The sequence below is a fragment of the Zonotrichia albicollis genome, chromosome 5, assembly GCF_047830755.1.
Source record: "Zonotrichia albicollis isolate bZonAlb1 chromosome 5, bZonAlb1.hap1, whole genome shotgun sequence".
Taxonomy (NCBI): domain Eukaryota; kingdom Metazoa; phylum Chordata; class Aves; order Passeriformes; family Passerellidae; genus Zonotrichia; species Zonotrichia albicollis.
This window is the reverse complement of record NC_133823.1, coordinates 6,338,940-6,358,977: the sequence shown is the minus strand read 5'-3', so window position 1 is coordinate 6,358,977 and position 20,038 is coordinate 6,338,940. Positions and strand designations below refer to the sequence as shown.

At 63.5% G+C, this 20,038-nt stretch overlaps 1 protein-coding gene across 5 annotated transcripts in view; it reads right to left on the bottom strand.

The window, feature by feature from the left end:
* The window catches only part of RTKN (rhotekin), a 22,827-nt gene extending 2,789 nt beyond the window's left edge, over positions 1-20,038 (bottom strand). Inside the window, exons 1-11 of one of the 5 annotated variants that reach the window (XM_074540617.1) lie at positions 19,727-19,861; positions 16,412-16,617; positions 11,931-12,124; positions 10,837-10,898; positions 10,640-10,693; positions 10,445-10,562; positions 7,576-7,806; positions 5,607-5,701; positions 3,855-3,961; positions 2,320-2,451; positions 1,444-1,609 (exon numbers count right to left, since the gene is read on the bottom strand). In XM_074540617.1, coding sequence (XP_074396718.1) covers positions 1,444-1,609; positions 2,320-2,451; positions 3,855-3,961; positions 5,607-5,701; positions 7,576-7,806; positions 10,445-10,562; positions 10,640-10,693; positions 10,837-10,898; positions 11,931-12,124; positions 16,412-16,495 — 1,243 coding nt within the window. In that variant the 5' untranslated portion in view covers positions 16,496-16,617; positions 19,727-19,861. Of the gene's footprint in view, positions 1-1,443; positions 1,610-2,319; positions 2,452-3,854; positions 3,962-5,606; positions 5,702-7,575; positions 7,807-10,444; positions 10,563-10,639; positions 10,694-10,836; positions 10,899-11,930; positions 12,125-16,094; positions 16,159-16,411; positions 16,618-18,334; positions 18,488-19,726 lie in introns of those variants that run through there. The other 4 variants (XM_074540616.1, XM_074540613.1, XM_074540614.1 and 1 more) reach the window with 4 other exon arrangements.

Below are 20,038 nucleotides of genomic sequence, written 5' to 3'. Positions count from 1 at the left end.
AGGTCTGCAGGGTGCTGGGAATTGCAGGGGGATGGGGCCTGCCTGAGATGGGGGTCCCATTGGATGGGGTCTGCCTGGGATGGGGGCTGCAGGGGAGGGAGATTGCAGGGGAGTGGGGTCTGCAGGGGATAGGGATGGGGCCTGCAGGGCGATGGGGGTCCCATTGGATGGTAGAGGTCCCACTGGACAGGGGTTCCATTGGATGGAGTCTGCCTAGGATGGGGTCTACAGAGAAATGGGGACAGCCTGGGATGGGGGTCTTGTGGAATTGGGGATTGCAGGGGGCTGGGGGTCCCATTGGATGGGGGTCCTATTGGATGGGGTCAGCCTGGGATGGGGTCTGCAGGGAAATGGGGGTCCCATTGGATGTTGGGGTCCTGTTGGATGGGGGTCCCACTGTATAGAGTCAGTCTGGGATGGGGTCTCACAGGAATAGGGGTGCTCTCAGGACTGGTGTCCCACTGGGTTGGGGGTCCTGGGGTGATGGAGCTCCCACAAGGATGGTTTGGAGTGGGGGTCCCCAAGGGGGTCCTGTTCTTGTCCCTCTCATCTGTGTCCCACCCCATTGTTGTTGCCACCCATGTCACTGTCCCCATCCCGTGCCCATCTCTGTCCCTGTCCCTGTCCTGTTCCGAGCCTTGTCCTCATCCCCATTGCTCTGGGACCCATGGGGTTAGGAGTCCTGGGGTGATGGTCTGGGGTCCTGCCAGGGTGGGGGTCCCACAGGGATCAGGGGGTCCCACAGGGATCACGGGGTCCCACAAGGTTTGGGGTCTTGTAACAACGGGGATCCCACTGGGACAGGGTCCCACAAACACAGAGGGTCCCACAGGGATGATGGGAATTCCCACAGGGATTTGTAGAGTCCCACAGAGCTGGGAGGGTCCCAGAGGGAATTTGGAGGGTCCTATAGGGATGTGCAGGGTGCCACCGGGATATTTAGGGTGCCACAGGGATGTGGAGGGTCCCACAGGGATGTGTGGGGTCCCACAGGGGTGTGTAGGGTCCCATAAGGAAGCAGAGGGTCCCACAGGAATGGGAGGGTCCCACTGGGATGCTTAGGGTCCCACAGGGATGTGTGGGGTCCCACAGGGCTGGGAGGGTCCCACAGGGGTTTGTGGGGTCCCACAGGGCTGGGAGGGTCCCACAGGGATGTGTAGGGTCCCACAGGGATGTGTGGGGTCCCACAGGGCTGGGAGGGTCCCACAGGGTATGTGGAGGGTCCCACAGGGGTTTGTAGGGTCCCACAGGGATGTGTGGGGTCCCACAGGGCTGGGAGGGTTCCACAGGGTATGTGTGGGGTCCCACAGGGGTTTGTAGGGTCCCACAGGGCTGGGAGGGTCCCACAGTGATATGTGGGGTCCCACGGGGGTTTGTAGGGTCCCACAGGGATGTGTGGGGTCCCACATGTCAGGGGTGTCCCGGGGGTCCCGGGGGCCTCACCCAGGTCGCACAGGTGCTGTCCCCAGGCCTGCAGCCAGCGCTGCGCCTCGGCCGTGCTCTCGGCCAGCAGCCCGTGTGTCACCTCCTCCCCGCCCAGGCGGTTGGTGACGGCCACCCCGGGGGGCTGCCCCCGACCCCCCGCCTGCAGCGCCCGCACCCGCGTGTCCTGGGGCACACACAGGGCTGGGGGGCACGGAGACCAGGGACACCCCCAGAGATCCCACCCAGAGACACCACAGACCCCCAGAACATCCCAGAGAGCTCCAGAGAGACCCCAGAGAGCCCAGAGACACCCCCAGAGAGCCCAGAGACACCCTCAGAGAGCACAGAGACACCCCAGACATCCCCAGAGACCCCCAGACATTCCCAGAGAGCCCCAGAGACACCCAGAGAGCCCAGAGAGCCCCAGAGATACCCAGAGACATCCAGAGAGCCCCAGAGACACCACAGAACATCCCAGAGACCTCCGAGCTCCCCATAAACCCCAAAGCTCCCACAGACCCCAGAACATCCCAGAGACACCACAGCCCTCATAGACCCCACAGACCCCACAGCTCCCATAGATCCCACAGCCCCCATAAACCCCAGAGCTCCCCATAGACCCAGATTGCCCCAGAGATCCTACAGACCCCATAGACCCCACAGCCCCCATAGACACCACAACACCCCACAGCCCCCGCAGACCCCAGAGACCCCATAAACCTCAAACCACCCTGAGCCCCCCCACTCCCCCTTTCTCCCTGTAACCCCCACTCCTCCATGTCCCCTCCATCCCCCCCAACCCCCACAACCCCATACCCCCCACACTCCCGGTGCCCCCCAGACCCCACCAGCCCCCCAAGTGTCCCCCGTGTTCCCAGAGTGTCCCCTGTGTACCTTGGTGACAGCGATGGTCAGCGTGGGCTCCTGCCCCGCCTCAGCCTCGCTGGCGCTGCCGTAGCAGAGCAGCCCGGGGCCCCGCAGGACACAGAACAGGGGGGTCCCGCCCGGGCCCTCGGCCCCTGGAGCCTGCCCGAGACCCCCGGGGACGTGAGTGCGCACGGGGGGCACCACAGCACCAGTGCGACCCCATACAGCACCCACGGGGGGCACCACAGCTCCAGTGTGACCCCATACAGCACCCACGGGGGGCACCACAGCACCAGTGTGACCCCATACAGCACCCACGGGGGGCACCACAGCACCAGTGTCCCCCCCATTCAGCACCCACGGGGGGCACCACAGCTCCAGTGTGACCCCATGCAGCACCCACGGGAGGCACCACAGCACCAGTGTTCCCTGAGTGACACCACAGCTCCAGTGTGACCCCATACAGCACCCACGGGTGGCACATTCCCTATATCCCATTTTTCTACCTCATTTCTCAATTCCATTCTTTTATCCCATTTCCCTATGTCCCAATTCTCTATCCTATCCCTCTATCCCATTCCTATATGCCATTTCCTTATATCCCATTTCCCTATAGCCCATTTCTCTATCCCATTTCCCTATAGTCCATTTCTCTATCCCATCCCTGTATCTCATTTCTCTATATCCTATTTGTCTATCCCATTTCCCTATATCTCATTTTCTTATATCCCATTCCTCTATCCCTTTCCTCTATCCCATTCCCATGTCCCATCTCTATATCCCATTTTTCTATCCCATTTCCCTATATCTCATTTCTCTATCCCATCCCTCTATCTGATCCCTACATGCCATTTCTCAATCCCATCCCTATGTCCCTATCCCTATGTCCCATCCCTATATCCCATTTCTACCCCATTTCCCTATATCCCATTCCCATATCCCATTTCTTGATCCCATTTCTCTATCCCATTTCCCTATATCCCATTCCTCTATCCCATTTCTCGATCTCATTTCCCTATATCCCATTCCTATATCCCATTTCCCAATATCCTATTTCCCCATATCGCATTTCCCTCAATCCCATTTCTCTATCCCATTCCCTCCCCTGCAGGTGGAATGTCCCCTTTATCATGGCAATGCTAATAAACTCCACCCCCTATCCCATTCGTGATCCTACCCCTCTCTCCCATTTCTCGATCCCATCCCTATATCCCATTTCTCTATCCCATTCCTATGTCCCATTTCCCTATATCCCATTCCTCTATCCCATTTCTCTATTCCATCGCTATATCTAATTTCTCTATCCCATTCCTACGTCCCATTTCCCTATATCCCATTTATCCTATTCCCCCATCTGCAGTTGCAGCGTCCCCTTTATCATGGTAGCACCTAATAAACCCCACCCCTCTATCCCATTCCTGATCCTCTCTCCCACCCCTCTCTCCCGTTCCCAATGCCTCTTCCGATGCCCCTCCCGGTGCCACTCCTGGTGCCATTCCCGGTGCCCCTCCCGGTGCATTCCCGGTGCCATTCCCGGTGTGGCCGCTGTCACTGTCGCTGACCTGCAGCCGCAGTGTCCCTGTCGCCGCGGGGGTGTCCATGCAGCTGGGCCGGGCCGCCAGGCGGCAACACACGCGGCCATAGAGGGGCACCCAGCAGGGGCTCTGCTCTGCGGGGACACGGGGACAGCGGGGACATGGGGGGACAGAGGGGACATGGAGGGACACCCAAACCCACCCAGCACCAGAGACACCCCTGCTCTGCTCTGCGGGGACACGGGGACAGCGGGGACATGGGGGGACATGGAGGGACACCCAAATCCCCCTTGGCAGGGCTCTGCTCTGCAGGGACACCGGGGACAGAGGGGACATGGGGGGACATGGAGGGACAGTGGGGACATGGAGGGACCCCCACACCCAGCCAGCAGGGGCTCTGCTCTGCGGGGACACCGGGGACAGAAGGGACATGGAGGGACATGGAGGGACATGGAGGGACACCCAAACTCACCCAGCAGGGGCTCTGCTCTGGGGGGACACGGGGACATGGAGGGACAGGGGGGGACATGGAGGGACATGGAGGGACCCCCGCACAGACCCCAAATCCCCCTTGGCAGGGCTCTGCTCTGTGGGGACACGGGGACAGCAGGGGACATGGGGGGACATGGAGGGACACCCAAACCCACCCAGCAGGGGCTCTGCTCTGGGGGGGACACCAGGGACAGGGGGGACATGGGGGCACATGGAGGGACAGAGGGGACATGGAGGGACAGAAGGGACATGGAGGGACATGGAGGGACCCACACACGCACCCAGCAGGGGCTCTGCCCTGGGGGGACACAGGGGACACCGACCCCAAACCCTCCAGCAGGGCTCTGCTTTGGAGGGACACAGGGGGGACATGAAGGGACCCCACACTGTCCCCAAACCCCCCAGCAGGGCTCTGCTCTGGGGACTCCTGAGGCTCTTGGGGGCTGACAGGGACCCCCGAACCCCAAAAGGATCCCAGACCCCCCCTTCTCGTGCCAGGACCTCCCTGTCTCCATGTACCAAGACCCCAAATCCACCCCCACCCCTGTAGGACCCCAAAATCCCGGATCCCCCAACTCCTCCCTGTCTGCTCCAGCCCCATTGCCCTGGTTTGGGGTGTGTGGGGAGTTTTGGGGTGTTTTCAGGTGTCCCAGGGTATTATGGGGTGCTATAGGGTGCCAAGGGGTGTTATGGGGTGTCACGAGGTGCCATGGGGTTTTTAATTGGGTGTTTTGGGGTGCCATGTGGTGTTTTGGGGTGCCCCAGGATGTTTAGAGGTGTTATGGGGTGTTTATGGGGTGTTACAGAGTATTTAGGGATGCTCTGGGCTGTTTTGAAGTGTTTATGAAGTGTTTTGGGGTGTTTATGGGGTGTTATAGGGTGCCCCGGGCTGTTTGGGGTGTTATAGGGTGCTATTGGGTGTTTATGAGGTGCTTAGGAGTGCCCCGGGCTGTTTTGGGATGTTTGGGGGTGATATGGTCTGTTTTGGGGTGTTTATGGGGTGTTTAGGGGTGCCCCAGGCAGTTTTGGGGTGTTTATGGGATATTTATGGGGTATTTAGGGGTGTCCTGGGCTGTTTTGGGGTGTTTATGGGGTATTTAGGGGTGCCCTGGGCTGTTTAGGGGTGTTTATGGGATATTTATGAGGTATTTAGGGGTGTCCTGGGCTGTTTTGGGGTGTTTATGAGGTATTTAGGGGTGCCCCAGGCAGTTTTGGGGTGTTTATGGGATATTTATGGGGTATTTAGGGGTGCCCCAGGCAGTTTTGGGGTGCGGTGACCCCACTGACCGTCGGCAGCGATGACGAGGTCGTGCGTGCGGAAGCCGTCGTGCACCTGGGCCAGGGACAGCGTGGTGTGAGCCAGCAGCTGGAACCGGGGACACCTGGGGACATTGGGGACACTTGGGGACACCAGAGGGACAGGGGACATTGGGGACATTGGGGACACTTGGGGACACTTGGGGACACCAGGGGGACAGGGGACATTGGGGGTTCAGGGGAGACAGAGGGGGGTCAGGGGACATCAGGGACAGCTGGGGACACCATAGGGAAGCTGAGGGGTTGGGGAGGATGGGGGGGTCTGGGGTCACAGGTGGGGACATGGAGGGACAGGGTGGCACCGGGGGACATGTGGCACATGGAGTGGCACACAGGGGGCACACAGGGGGACATGGGCAGGACACAGGGACACAGGGGGGCATGTGGCACACAAAGGGACATGGGGCACATAAGGAGCACAGAAAGGGGCACAGGGGGCACACAGGAGGACATGTGATGCACAGGGGGCATTTGTGACACACAGGTGACACACAGAGGGACAGGTGGCACACAGAGGGCACAGAAAGGGGCACACACGGGGACATGTGGAACACACGGGGGGCAGAGGAGGACATGTGGCACATAGGGGGGACAGGAGGCACACAGAGGGGACACTGGCACACAGAGGGTACAGGGAGACACAGGGCAGTACATGGGAGGACATGTGACACACAGAGGGACATGTGACACACAGTGACACACAGTGACACACAGGTGGCACACAGGTGGCACACAGTGGCACACAGTGACACAGGTGACACACAGTGACACACAGTGACACATAGGTGGCGCACAGTGGGCACAGAAAGGGGCACACACGGGGACACGTGGAACACACGGGGGGCAGAGGAGGACATGTGGCACCTAGGGGGGACAGGAGGCACACAGAGGGGACACTGGCACACAGAGGGTACAGGGTCTACAGGGGGCACAGGGGGACACAGGGGGACACAGGGGAGGACATGTGACACACAGAGGGACATGTGACACACAGTGATACACACTGACACACAGTGGCACACAGGTGGCACACAGTGACACACAGTGGCACACAGGTGACACACAGCGACACACAGTGACACACAGTGGCACACAGTGACACAGGTGACACACAGGTGTCACACAGTGACACACAGTGACACACAGTGGCACACAGGTGGCACACAGTGGCACACAGTGACACAGGTGACACACAGGTGACACACAGGTGGCACACAATGACACACAGTGACACACAGGTGGCACACAGGTGACACACAGTGGCACACAGTGACACACAGGTGACACACAGGTGACACACAGTGACACACAGGTGGCACACAGTGACACAGGTGACACACAGTGACACACAGTGGTACACAGTGGCACACAGGTAGCACACAGGGGGGTACAGGTGACACACAGGTGGCACACAGTGGCACACAGTGGCACACAGGTGGCACACACGGGGGTACAGGTGACACACAGGGGACACACAGGTAGCACACAGGTAGTACACAGGGGGGTACAGGTGACACACAGGTGGCACACAATGACACACAGTGACACAGGTGACACAGAGGTGACACACAGTGGCACACAGCGACACAGGTGACACACAGTGACACAGTGACACACAGGTGACACACAGGTGACACACAGTGACACACAGTGGCACACAGTTGCACACAGGTAGCACACAGGGGGGTACAGGTGACACACAGGTGGCACACAGTGGCACACAGTGACACACAGTGGCACACAGTGACACAGGTGACACACAGCGGCACACAGGTAGCACACAGGGGGGTACAGGTGACACACAGGTGGCACACAGTGGCACACAATGCCACACAGGTGACACACAGTGACACACAGTGACACACAGGTGACACAGGTGGCACACAGTGACACACAATGCCACACATGTGGCACACAGTATCACACACAGGGCACTTACGGCACTCCAGGCGGCGGCAGCAGCAGCGCCCCGGTGGCGGTGCCCGCGGTGCCCGGGGGGCTGGCAGGGCCCCCGTCCATGGCAGCCCGTGCCCGGCGGCCCGAGGAGCGGCCCAGGGAGGTGCTGAGGCGCGATGCCAGCTTGCGGGGGGCACTGCCCTGCGCCCCCGGCCCGGGCAGCCCCGCGCTGTACAGCTCCAAACGCAGCTCGAAATCCGGGCCCGCCTCGGGGCTGGGGACAGGGACAGCCCGGGGTCAGGGACAGCATGGGGACAGGGACAGCATGGGGACACAGGGCACAGGGACAGCCCGGGGACAGGGATAGCATGGGGACAGGGACAGCATGGGGAGCACAGGGGACAGTGACAGTCTAGGGGTCAGTGACAGCCCAGAGGGCATAGGGGGACAGTGACAGAATGGGGGGCAGTGCCAGCCCAGGGGGCACAGAGGGGTCAGTGCCAGCATGGGGAGCACAGGGGCGTCAGTGCCACTGGGGGGGAACAGGGGTCAGTGCCAGCCCTGGGGCACAGGGGACAGTGACAGCCCAGGGGGCAGTGCCAGCATGAGGCGGCACAGAGGTCAGTGCCAGGGGGCACAGAGGGGTCAGTGCCAGCAGGGTCAGTGCCAGGGGGCACAGAGGGGTCAGCGACAGTGGGATCAGAGCCAGGGGGCACAGAGGGGTCAGTGACAGTGGGATCAGAGCCAGGGGGCACAGAGGGGTCAGTGCCAGCAGGGTCAGTGCCAGGGGGCACAGAGGGGTCAGCGACAGTGGGATCAGAGCCAGGGGGCACAGAGGGGTCAGTGACAGTGGGATCAGAGCCAGGGGGCACAGAGGGGTCAGTGCCAGCAGGGTCAGTGCCAGGGGGCATAGAGGGGTCAGTGACAGTGGGATCAGAGCCAGGGGGCACAGAGGGGTCAGTGCCAGCAGGGTCAGTGCCAGGGGGCATAGAGGGGTCAGTGACAGTGGAATCAGTGCCAGGGGGCACAGAAGGGTCAGTGACAGTGGGATCAGTGCCAGGGGGCACAGAGGGGTCAGTGACAGTGGGATCAGAGCCAGGGGGCACAGAGGGGTCAGTGCCAGCAGGGTCAGTGCCAGGGGGCATAGAGGGGTCAGTGCAAGCAGGGTCAGTGCCAGGGGGCACAGAGGGGTCAGTGACAGTGGGATCATAGCCAGGGGGCACAGAGGGGTCAGTGACAGTGGAATCTGTGCCAGGGGGCACAGAGGGGTCAGTGCCAGCCCAAGGGACACAGAGGGGTCAAGACCAGGAAGGGCACTGGGAGGTCAATGTCAGGGAGGGCACAGGGGTCAGTGCTGACACAAGGGGCACAAAGGGGTCAGTGCCAGCATGGAGGGTACAGAGGAGTCAGTGCCAGCAGGGTCAGTGCCAGCAGGAGACACCCCCAGGGCCACCCCACAGACTGTGGGGACACTGAAGGGACAGGGAAGGGAGAGTTTGGGGCAGGGGTCCCTCCCAGCGTGGGCAGAGTAAGTCAGGGGTCAGAGGCCCACAAGTGGGGGTTGGTGGTGGCAGGGGTCCCATGGGGGTGGCAGTGTCCCATAGAGGGGTCCCATGTGGGTGGCAGGGTCCCGTGGGGGGTGTGGGGGTGTCAGGGGCACCATGGGGAGGGTCAGGGATCCCATTGGGGGGTGGCAGTGTCCCATAGAGGGGTCCCATGGGGGGTGGCAGGGTCCCGTGGGGGGTGTGGGAGTGTCAGGGGCACCACGGGGAGAGTCAGGAGTCCCAGGGGTGGCAGTGTCCCATAGAGGGGTCCCATGGGGGGTGGCAGGGTCCCATAGAGGAGTCCCATGTGGGTGGCAGGGTCCCGTGGGGGGTGTGGGGGTGTCAGGGGCACCATGGGGAGAGTCAGGAGTCCCAGGGGTGGCAGTGTCCCATAGAGGGGTCCCAGGGAGGGCTGTGGGGGTGAAAGGGCTCCCATAGAGAAGTTCAAGGGTCCCATGGGGATGATGAGGGGTCCCCTAGGGGAGTGTCAGGGCCTCAGGGAGGAGTGTAGGGATGTTGGGGGTCCCATGGGAGGGATTTGGGGTCCCTGGGGGTGTGTGGGGGTGGTCGGGGCTCCCATAAAGAGGCTCAGGGGTCCCATGGGGGAATATGGGGGTGTCAAAGGGCCCATAGGGGGGTATCAGTGTCCCATAGTGGGGTGATCAGGGGTTCCATGGGGAGGGTCAGGATCCCAAGGGGGTGCATTGGGGTGCTCAGGGGTCCCATAGGGGTGTATTGGGGTAGCCAGGGGTCCTATAGAGAGGCTGAGGGGTCCCATGGGGGTGTCAAGGGGAGTGTCAGGGTCCCCTAGGGGGGTGCCAGGGTCCCATAAGGGGGTGTCAGGGTCCCCGAGGGGAGTGTCAGGGTTCTGAGGAGAGGTATGGGGGTATTGGGGGTCCCATGGGAAGGATTAGGGGTCCCTGGGGGTGTGTAGGGGTGGTTGGGGGGGTCCCACAGAGAAGCTCAGGGGTCCCATAGGGGTGGCAGGGTCCCATAGCGGGGTGTGGGGGTGCCACGGGGTCCCATGGGGATGATCAGGGGTCCCATGGGGGCATATTAGGGTGGTTGGGAGTCCCACAGAGAGGTTCAGAGGCGCCATGGGGGGGGGGATTTGGGGGTGTCAGGGGTCCCCTAGGGGAGTGATCATGGGTCCCATGGGGAGGGTCAGAGGTCCCATGAGGGGATATGAGGGTGTCAGGGTCACATGGGGGGTGTCAGGGTCCCATAGGGGGGTGCCAGGGTCCCATAGGGGGTGTCAGGGTCCCATAGGGAGGTTTCAGGTTCCCATAGGGGGGTGTCAGGGTCCCATAGGGGTTGTCAGGGTCCCATAGGGGGTGTGGGGGTCCCGGGGGTCCCTTCCCCCCTCACAAGAGCACGGCTCCATCGAAGCAGATGTCGGTCAGGGTCCTGTCCACCAGCACGGTGGGGGTGTCGTGGATCTCAGCCCCCACCTGCAGCAGCAGGAACACGGCACAGCGGTGCAGCTCTGGGGGGCATGGCGGGTCAGGGGGTCACGGGGGGCACAGTGGGGCCAGGGGGGACCCCCAGCACCCCAACACTCACCCCCCTTGTTCCTGAAGTACTCCGTGTCCTTCCACATCAGCGGGATGCGCAAATCTGGGGAGGGGGGACCAGGAGGGGGGTGAGACCCGCTGAGACACCCCCAAACCCCGCACCCCAAATGCAGGCGGTGCTGCAGGGGGGGCAGGCAGAGAGGAGGGGGTTCCCCCTGCCCAGAACCCCCCCGGGACTCCCCGTACCTGAGATGCAGACGGTGCCCCGGCACGGCACCGGCTCCGCCCCAGGCCCGCCCTCCGAGGGGCTGCGGGGGACGGCAGGGTCAGCAAAGCTCCCCACACATTTTGGGGGGCTCCCCTCCCGTATTTGGGGTGTCCCCTGTCACCACATCACCCCCACTCTGTGCCCCTCTGCATTGCCCCGTTCCATGCAAATTTCGGGGGGTCCCTCACTACCACAGCCCCCACAAGGGCCTCCCATCCCACCCCTGGGTTTTGGGGTGTTCCTCATGTTCCTCCAGGTTTTGGGGTGTCCCTCACTGCTCTGTCCCCCCAGGCTTTAGGGTTTTCCCTCACTGCCGTGTTCCCCCAGGTTTTGGGGTTTTCACTCATTGATGTGTCCCTCATGTCCCCCCAGGTTTTGGGGTGCCCCTCACTGCCTTGCCCCATGTCCTACCAGGTTTTGGGGTGTTCCCCATATCCCCTCAGGTTTTGGGGTGTCCCTCACTGCTGTGTCCCCCATGTCCCCCTGGGTTCTGGGGTGTCCCTCTCTGTCCTGTCTCCCATTCCACCCCAAGTTTTGGGGTGCTCCTCACTGCTGTGTCTCCCCAGGATTTGGGGTTTTCCCTCACTGCCCTGTCCCCCATGACCCCCCAGGTTTTGGAGTGTTCCTCACTGCAGTGTCTCCCATGACCCCCCAGGTTTTGGGGCATCCCTCACTGCAGTGTCCCCCATGACTCCCCAGGTTTTGAGGTGTCCCTCACTGCAGTGTCCCCCATGTCCCCCAAGGTTTTGGGGTGTCCCTCAATTCCCTGTCCCCCATGCCCCCCCGGGTTTTGGGGTGTCTCTCCCTGCTGTGTCCCCCAGGCTTTGGGGTTTTCCCTCACTGCCCTGTCCCCGATGACCCCCCATATTTTGGGGTACCCCCCACCACCACACCCCCTATGGGATCCCCAAACCCCTCCCTCACTTTTAGGGACCCACCCCCAACTTTTAGGATCCCCTGTGGTGTTCCCCATTTCCCCTCCCCTTTGGGGATCCCACAGGGTGCCCACCCCACCTTGGGGCATCCCTTGGGGTCCCTCATTCCCTCGGGGCTGATTTTTGGGGTGTCTCACCGGCGGGCCCCCCTCAGCCGGGCCTCCTGGCGCCGCTGGAGCTCCCCCCCGGCCGCGACCACCCTGGCTTCGCACAGCACCAGGGTCTTGGTGGTCTCCAGAGCCTGCTCGGGCCGGCTGCAGGCGGGGAGGAGGCGCCGGGCGCCCTCCCGGACCCGCAGGGCTCGCTCCAGGGCCCGCTGCAGCTCCGGCTCCTGGGGATAGAGCAATGGGGGTCAGGGGGACCCCAAAATCCCTCCCGGACCCGCAGGGCTCACTCCAGGGCCCGCTGCAGCTCTGGCTCCTGAGGATAGAGCAATGGGGGTCAGGGGGACCCCAAAATTCCTCCCGGACCCGCAGGGCTCACTCCAGGGCCCGCTGCAGCTCCGGCTCCTGGGAATGGAACATTGGGGGTCAGAGGGACCCCAAAATCCCTCCCGGACCCGCAGGGCTCGCTCCAGGGCCCGCTGCAGCTCCGGCTCCTGGCAATAGAACATTGGGGGTCAGGGGGACCCCAAAATCCCTCCCGGACCCGCAGGGCTCACTCCAGGGCCCGTTGCAGCTCCGGCTCCTGGGGATAGAACAATGGGGGTCAGGGGGACCCCAAAATCCCTCCTGGACCCGCAGGGCTCGCTCCAGGGCCCGCTGCAGCTCCGGCTCCTGGCAATAGAACATTGGGGGTCAGGGGGACCCCAAAATCCCTCCCGGACCCGCAGGGCTCACTCCAGGGCCCGCTGCAGCTGTGGCTCCTGAGGATAGAACATTGGGGGTCAGGGGGACCCCAAAATTCCATCCCGGACCCGCAGGGCTCGCTCCAGGGCCCGCTGCAGCTCCGGCTCCTGGGAATGGAACATTGGGGGTCAGGGGGACCCCAAAATCCCTCCCTGACCCACAGGGCCCACTCCAGGGCCCACTGCAGCTCTGGGTCCTGGGGATGGGAACAGATCATTGGGGGTCAGGGGCACCCCAAACCCCAAAATCCCTCCCAGACCCGCAGGGCCCACTCCAGGCCCCGCTGCAGCTCCGGCTCCTGAGGATCGAACACTGGGGTTCAGGGGGACCCTAAAACACATCCCAAACCCACGGCACCCTCAGTGAACGCTCCAGGACCCCCTGCAGCTCCAGCTCCTGGGAATGGGAACAGAACATCGGGGGATCAGGGGGACCCCAAAATCCTTCCACACCTCAAAACCCTTCCCACACCCATAGAACAGAGCCTGCTGCAGCTCTGGGCCCTGAGAACGGGAATATTTGTGGTTAGGGGGACCCCAAAACACATCCCTGACCCCAAAATCCCTCCCTGACCCACAGGGCCTACTCCAGGGCCCGCTGCAGCTCCGGCTCCTGGGGATGGAAATATTTGGGGTTAGAGGGACCCCAAAATCCCTCCCTGACCCACAGGGCTCGCTCCAGGACCCGCTGCAGCTCCCGCTTCTGGGGATGGAAATATTTGGGGTTAGAGGGACCCCAAAACACATCCCAAACCCCAAAATCCCTCCCTGACCCACAGGGCCTGCTCCAGGGCCCACTGCAGCTCCAGCTCCTGGGAATGGGAAAATTTGGGGTTAGGGGGACCCCAAAACACATCCCCCAAACACATCCCAAACCCACGGCACCCTCAGTGAACGCTCCAGGGCCCACTGCAGATCTGGCTCCTGGTGAAGGAAACATTTGAGGGGTCAGGGGCACCCCAAAATCCCTACCAAACACACAGAGCCCACTGCAGCTCCAGCTCCTGGCGATGGGAAAATTTGGGGGTCAGGGGCACCCCAAAACCCTTCCCATAACACCAGGGCCCGCTCCACAGCCCACTGCTGCTCGGGCTCCTGGCGATGGGAACACTGGGGGGTTAGGGGGACCCCAAAACACATCCCATACCCCAAAACCCTTCCCACACCCACAGCATACACTGCAGCACTGGCTGCTGGGAACACCACGTTTTGGGGGCTCAGGGGGACCCCAATACCCTTCCCATAACACCCGGGCCCGCTGCAGATCTGGCTCCTGGGGATGGAACATTTGGGGGTCAGGGAAACCCCAAAACCCTTCTGACACCCCAAAACCCTTCCCACAACAACAGGGCCTGCTCCAGGGCCCGCTGCAGCTCCGGCTCCTGGGAATGGAACATTGTGGGGTCAGGGGAACCCCAAAACACATCCCCAAAACACATCCCAAACCCACAGCACGCACAGGGCTCACTCCAGGGCCCACTGCAGCTCCAGCTCCTGGGGATGGGAACAGAACATTGGGGGTCAGGGGCACCCCAAACCCCAAAATCCCTCCCAGACCTGCAGGGCCCGCTCCAGGGCCTACTGCAGCTCTGGCTCCTGGGGATGGGAATATTTGGGGGGTCAGGGGGACCCCAAAACACATCCCAAACCCATAAAACACACTGCAGAGCCTGCTGCAGCTCCGGCTCCTGGGAATGGACCATCTAGGGTGTCAGGGGGACCCCAAAACACCTCTGCACCCACAGCACCCACAGTGACCGCTCCAGGGCCTGCTGCAGCTCCGGCTCCTGGGGATAGAACATTGGGGGGTCAGGGGGACCCCAAAATACTTCCTACACCCCAAAACCCTTCCTACAACACCAGGGCCCACTCCAGGGCCTGCTGCAGCTCCGGCTCCTGGGGATGGAACACTGGGGGATTGGGGGGACCCCAAAACCCCTCTGCACACACCCACAGAGCCCACTGCAGCTCTGGCTCCTGGGGATGGGAATATTTGGGTGGTCAGGGGGACCCCAAAATCCCTCCCAAACACACAGCACACACTGTAGCTCCAGCTGCTGGGAACAGGCACATTTGGGGGGTCAGGGGCACCCCCAAAACTCTTCCCACACAACAAAGCCCTTCCCACAACACCAGGGCCTGCTCCAGGGCCTGCTGCAGCTCCGGCTCCTGGGGATGGAATATTTGAGGGGTCAGGGTCACCCCAAAACCTCTCCCAAACACACAGTGACTGCTCCAGAGCCCGCTGCAGGCCTGGCTCCTGGGGATGGGAACACTGGGGGGTCAGGGGGACCCCAAAACACATCCCAAACCTCAAAACTCTTCCTGGAGCCACAGTGCCAGCTGCAGGGCCCGCTGCAGCTCCGGCACCTCGGAATGGGAATATTTGAGGGGTCAGGGGGTCCCCAAATCCCTTCTGAACCCCCTGCAGTTCCAGATGCTGGCAATGGCACATTTGAGGGTCACAGCGGACCCCAAAACCTCTCCTGTACCCACAGCCCCTCCAGCTCCTCCCACATTTGGGGTTTGGGAGGGTTTGAGGGAATGTGGGGCTGGGTCACCTGCTGGGCACAGGGGACCCCAAAACTCCCCTGGGGGTCCCAGTCATGCCCAGGTGGGGGGAGGGGTTCCCCACATTGTTTGGGGGTCCCAGCCAGGTACGCGGGGGCTCCCAGCCCTGCCCTGATGGGGTCCCAGCTGCACCCCCACATCGTGCACCCCACAGATTCACCAGACACCCCACAAACGTTCCGTATACCCCACAGATTGATCAGGAACCCCACAGACGCATCCAGCACCCCACGGGGAATCTGTGAACCCCAAAACCAGACCGTGCACCCCACAAACACATCACGGACCCCACAGATACATCGTGCACCCCACAGGTTTACCACGCACCCCACAAATTATTGCTGCACCCCATGGGGGAGCCATGCACCCCAAAACCACACCATGAACCCCCCAAGGGCACCACGTGTCCCACAGATCCACTGTGCACCCCAATGGGGAACTGTGCACCCCAAAGGCAGGGCAAGCACCCCACAAACTCATCCAGCGTCCCCTAGGGGAACCATGCACCCCACAGACCCATCCTGCACCCCAAAACCACATCCTGCACCCCATAAATCCATCCTGCACACCAGAAACACATCCTGCACCTCATAGATTTACCCTGCACCCCAAAATCACATCCTGCACCCCACAGATCCATCCTGCACCCCAAAAACACATCCTGCAACCCACAGATTTACCCTGCACCCCAAAATCACATCCTGCACCCCACAGATCCATCCTGCACCCCACACCGAAGCCATGCACCACCCCAAACTCATCCTGCACCCCACAAACCCCCCTAGATTCACCAAACACCCCAAAAACCCCCCAAAACCCCAAATTTCCCAGCACCCCCCACCACCATCGACCACCCCCAGCCCCCCCAAGTCCTTCCCGGTACCTCCGGTTCCTCCATCCCGATCCCGATCCCGATCCCGCCCCTGTCCCCCCCTCCAGTGACGTCATCACCTATAAATAACCCCCCGCTGCGAACAGGGGGGGAGCGGGCCCCCCCCAAAATCGCCCCTCTCGTGATTTGGGGATGCAGGATGAGTTTGGGGTGGTGCATGGATCCCTTTGGGATGAGGAGCCCGTTCCACCTTCCCGGGACCTCCCCCAAAATCCCCCCCGGGAAAATCGGGGTCTGGGGGCTCCGGGGGGGTCCAAATCTCCCCGGATTTGGATTTGGGGAGAGGAGGGGATCCCCAAAATTCGCACCTGGATGCTGGCGGCGATCTGGCGGATGTAGAGCATGTTGAGATCCTCCAGGATCCGCAGCCGGCGGCCCCCCCCCACCTCCATCGGGACCCCCGGGACCCCCCCAGCTATTTTGGGGGGTTCCCCCAAAGCCCCCCAAGGGGGTCCCGCCGCATCCAGCGCTGGGGGTGCAGTGGGGGACACCCCCCCCCTCTCTACCGAGGTGGCTGCGGGGAGAAAATGGGGTTTGGATGGCGAACCCCCCCCACCCCGACGGGAATTTGGGGGTGCTTGGGGCCCTCTATGGAATTTGGGGGTGCTTGGGGCCCTCTATGGAATTTGGGGGGGCGCCCGCGTTGTTTGGCCGCCCCCCGGCAGGGAACAAGGGGGGATCTGTGCGGGAAAGGGCAGCGGGGGCGGCGCGGAGGGGGCGGGGAATCGGGGGGAGGAATTTGGGGGGCGGGAGGGGCGAGATTTGGGGTGAGGGGAGAGATGGGGAGAAAGGTTTGGGGGGCAGGGAGGGGGATAAAGGGTCAGGAAAGGGGGGCAGGGGACAAAGGAGGGGAACAGGGATGGGGTGAGGGGCGCAGGAATGGGTTGTAGGGTTTGGGGTGCAGGAATGGGGTGTAGGGTTTGGGGTGCAGGAATGGGGTGTATGAATGGAGTGCAGGATTTGGGGTGCAGGAGTGGGGTGCAGGAATGGAGTACAGGGTTTGGGGATCAGGGGCAGGGACTGGGGTGCAGGAATGGGGTGTAGGGTTTTGGGGACGTGATGGGGCAGGGTTTGGGGTGCAGGGAGGAAATGCAGGATTTGGGCTGTAGGGTTTGGGGTGCAGGAATGGGTTGTAGGGTTTGGGGTGCAGGGTTGGGGTGCAGGGTTGGGGTGCAGGGAGGGGATTTGAGGCAGAGAAGGAATGCAGAGATTGAGGTGCAGGATTTGGGGTGCAGCTTTTGGAGTGCAGGAATGGGGTGCAGGGTTTGGGGACGTGATGGGGCAGGGTTTGGGGTGCAGGGTTTGGGGCGCAATATTTGGGGTGCAGGGCACAAGAAAAGACGTGGAGAAAATGGGGTGAAGGAGACAAGATGGAGTGTGGGGATGGGAAAAGGGGGGCAGGGTTTTGGGGGCAGGGCAGGATTTTGGGGCACAGGAGAGGGTGCAGGGGAATAGATGGGGTGTAGGAACGGGGTGCAGGATTTGGGGTGCAGCGAGGGGATGAGGGGTGCGGGGGAGGGGAAACCAGCTGGGGGGTGGGGGAAGCGGTTCCAGGGTTTGGGGTGCTGGGGACAAGATGGGGTGCGGGGTTTGCGGTGCAGGGTTTGAGGTGCGGGGTTTGGAGTGCAGGGTTGGGGTGCAGGGTTTGGGGTGTAGGGTTTGGGGTGCGGGGTTTGGGGTGCGGGGTTTGGGGTGCAGGCACAAGACGGGGTGCGGGATTTGGGGTGCAGGGTTTGGAGTGCAGGGTTTGGGGTGCAGGCACAGAACGAGGTGCAGGGTTGGGGTGCGGGGTTTGGGGTGCAGGGTTTGGGGTGCAGGCACAAGACGGGGTGCAGGGTTTGGGGTGCGGGGTTTGGGGTGCAGGGTTTGGGGTGCGGGGTTTGGGGTACGGGCACAGAACGAGGTGCAGGGTTGGGGTGCAGGGTTTGGGGTGCGGGGTTTGGGGTGCAGGCACAAGACGGGGTGCAGGGTTTGGGGTGCGAGGGCGGAACGAGGGTGCAGATTTTGGGGGTGCCGGGAACAGGAAAAGGGGTGCGGGGAGGGGGGCACCCCGTGCCCGGGGGTGCCGAACGGAGAACCGGGAACGGCACCGGAGGAGGGGGTGGGGGAGGCGTGGGAGGACCGGACGGGGCCGCGTGCGGGGGAGGCGCGGAACGGAGCCCCGGTAGGGACGGACACCGGGACCCCCTGTCCCCCCACCCCCGGTGCAGCGCTGCCCCCGTTCCCGGTACCTCCGGCCGCTCCCGCTCCGCCGCGATCGCGCACAGGAAGCGGCGGCCGCCCCCGCCCCACGGCCCGCCCCGTGTCCCCCGTGCCCGGGTCCCCCCTCCCGCTCCCTCCCTTCTCCCTGGAGCCGCCTCCGTGTCCCCCCCGCCCCCCCCCCGCGGGGCGCCGGGACACCGGGAACGGGAGGGGGGCGCCCCCTGCTGGGGGAAATCCGCGGTGCGGGGGGACGAGACACCCCCGGGGCACCGGGACCGAACGGAGAGAAAGGGAGCCCCCGAGAGGACCCGGTACCGGGGGGACAGGGACCGACCCGAGCGAACCGGAGCCCCCGTGCAGAGCCGGTACCGGGGGCAACGGGACCGACCCGAGCGAACCGGAGCCCTCATAGGGAGCCGGTACTGGGGCACCGGGACCGAACGGAGCGAACCGGAGCCCCCATACGGAGCCGGTACCGGGGGACTGAGACCGACCCGAACCAACTGGAGCACCCGTACGGAGCCGGTACCGGGGGATTGGGACCCCCTCCACGGGCACCGAGACTCCTCGGGATGCACCGGGAGCTCCCCAAAGAGCACCGGGATGGTCCTCAAGTGCACCGAGACCTCTCAGAGTGTGCCCAGACACCCCCCAACGAACCGGGAGCCTCCCGAACCAACCGGGAGCCCCCAAAGTGAACCGGGAGCCCCCAAGTGAACCCGGACCGGCGCTGAAAGGCGGGGACCCCCCCCGTACGCACCGGGACCCCCCCAAGTGCACCAGGAGCCCTCAAAATGCACCGGATCCACCCCAGGATGCACCGACCCCTCCTCAAAATCTACCGGGACCCCCGAATGTGGTTGTACCGGGTGAACCGGGACCCCCCAGACCCACCGGCACCCCCCAAATGTCCCGGTGCGCCCCGGCACCGGCACCGGCACCGCCACGTGCGGGACGCCCCGATCCTCCCGTTCCTCCCGGTCCCTCCCAGTTCCCCCCTCCCCGCCGGGTGCCGGGGGCGCGGGCGATTCCCGTTGTACCGGATCCCACCGGAATTCCCGGCTGGGCCGGGGCAGCGGGACCGGACCGGCCGGGAGGGGCCCGGGGGGCAGGGAGCGGCCGGGACCGCCCCCGTGGCCTCGTGCCCAGGCTGCTCCCGGTGCTCCCGGGGCTGCTCCCGGTGCTCCCGGGGCTGCTCCCGGGGCTCCCGGTGCTCCCGGTGCTCCGGGGGCTTTCAGTGCTCCCGGTGCTCCCGGGGCTCCCCGGGCTTTCAGTGCTCCCGAGGCTCCCGGTGCCCCCGGTGCTCCCGGGGCTTTCAGTGCTCCCGGAGCTCCCGGTGCTGCTCCCGGTGCTCCCGGGGCTTTCAGTGCTCCCGAGGCTCCCGGTGCTGCTCCCGGTGCTGCTTCCCGGTATTCCCGTACCTGCGGGGCCGGGGCCGGGGGGCAGCAGCAGCCCCGGCGCTGCTCCATGTCCAGCGCTGACCCCTCCGCCACCGTGGAGCGGCTCCGTTCGTCCCTCCGGTACATGCCCGGTGCTCCCGGTGCTCCTGGTACCGTGGAGCCTTCCCGATGCCCGGAGCTTTCCGGGGGTATCGCGGCAATCCCGGGGTTCTGGGGGTCCCGGAGCTTTCCGGTGCCCGGTGGTGACGCCGGGACGGACCCGGTGCAGATGCCGGGGTGGCTCCTCCCGGTCCCGTTCGGCCCCGGGATGGCGCGGGGGGGGCAGCGGGCGGC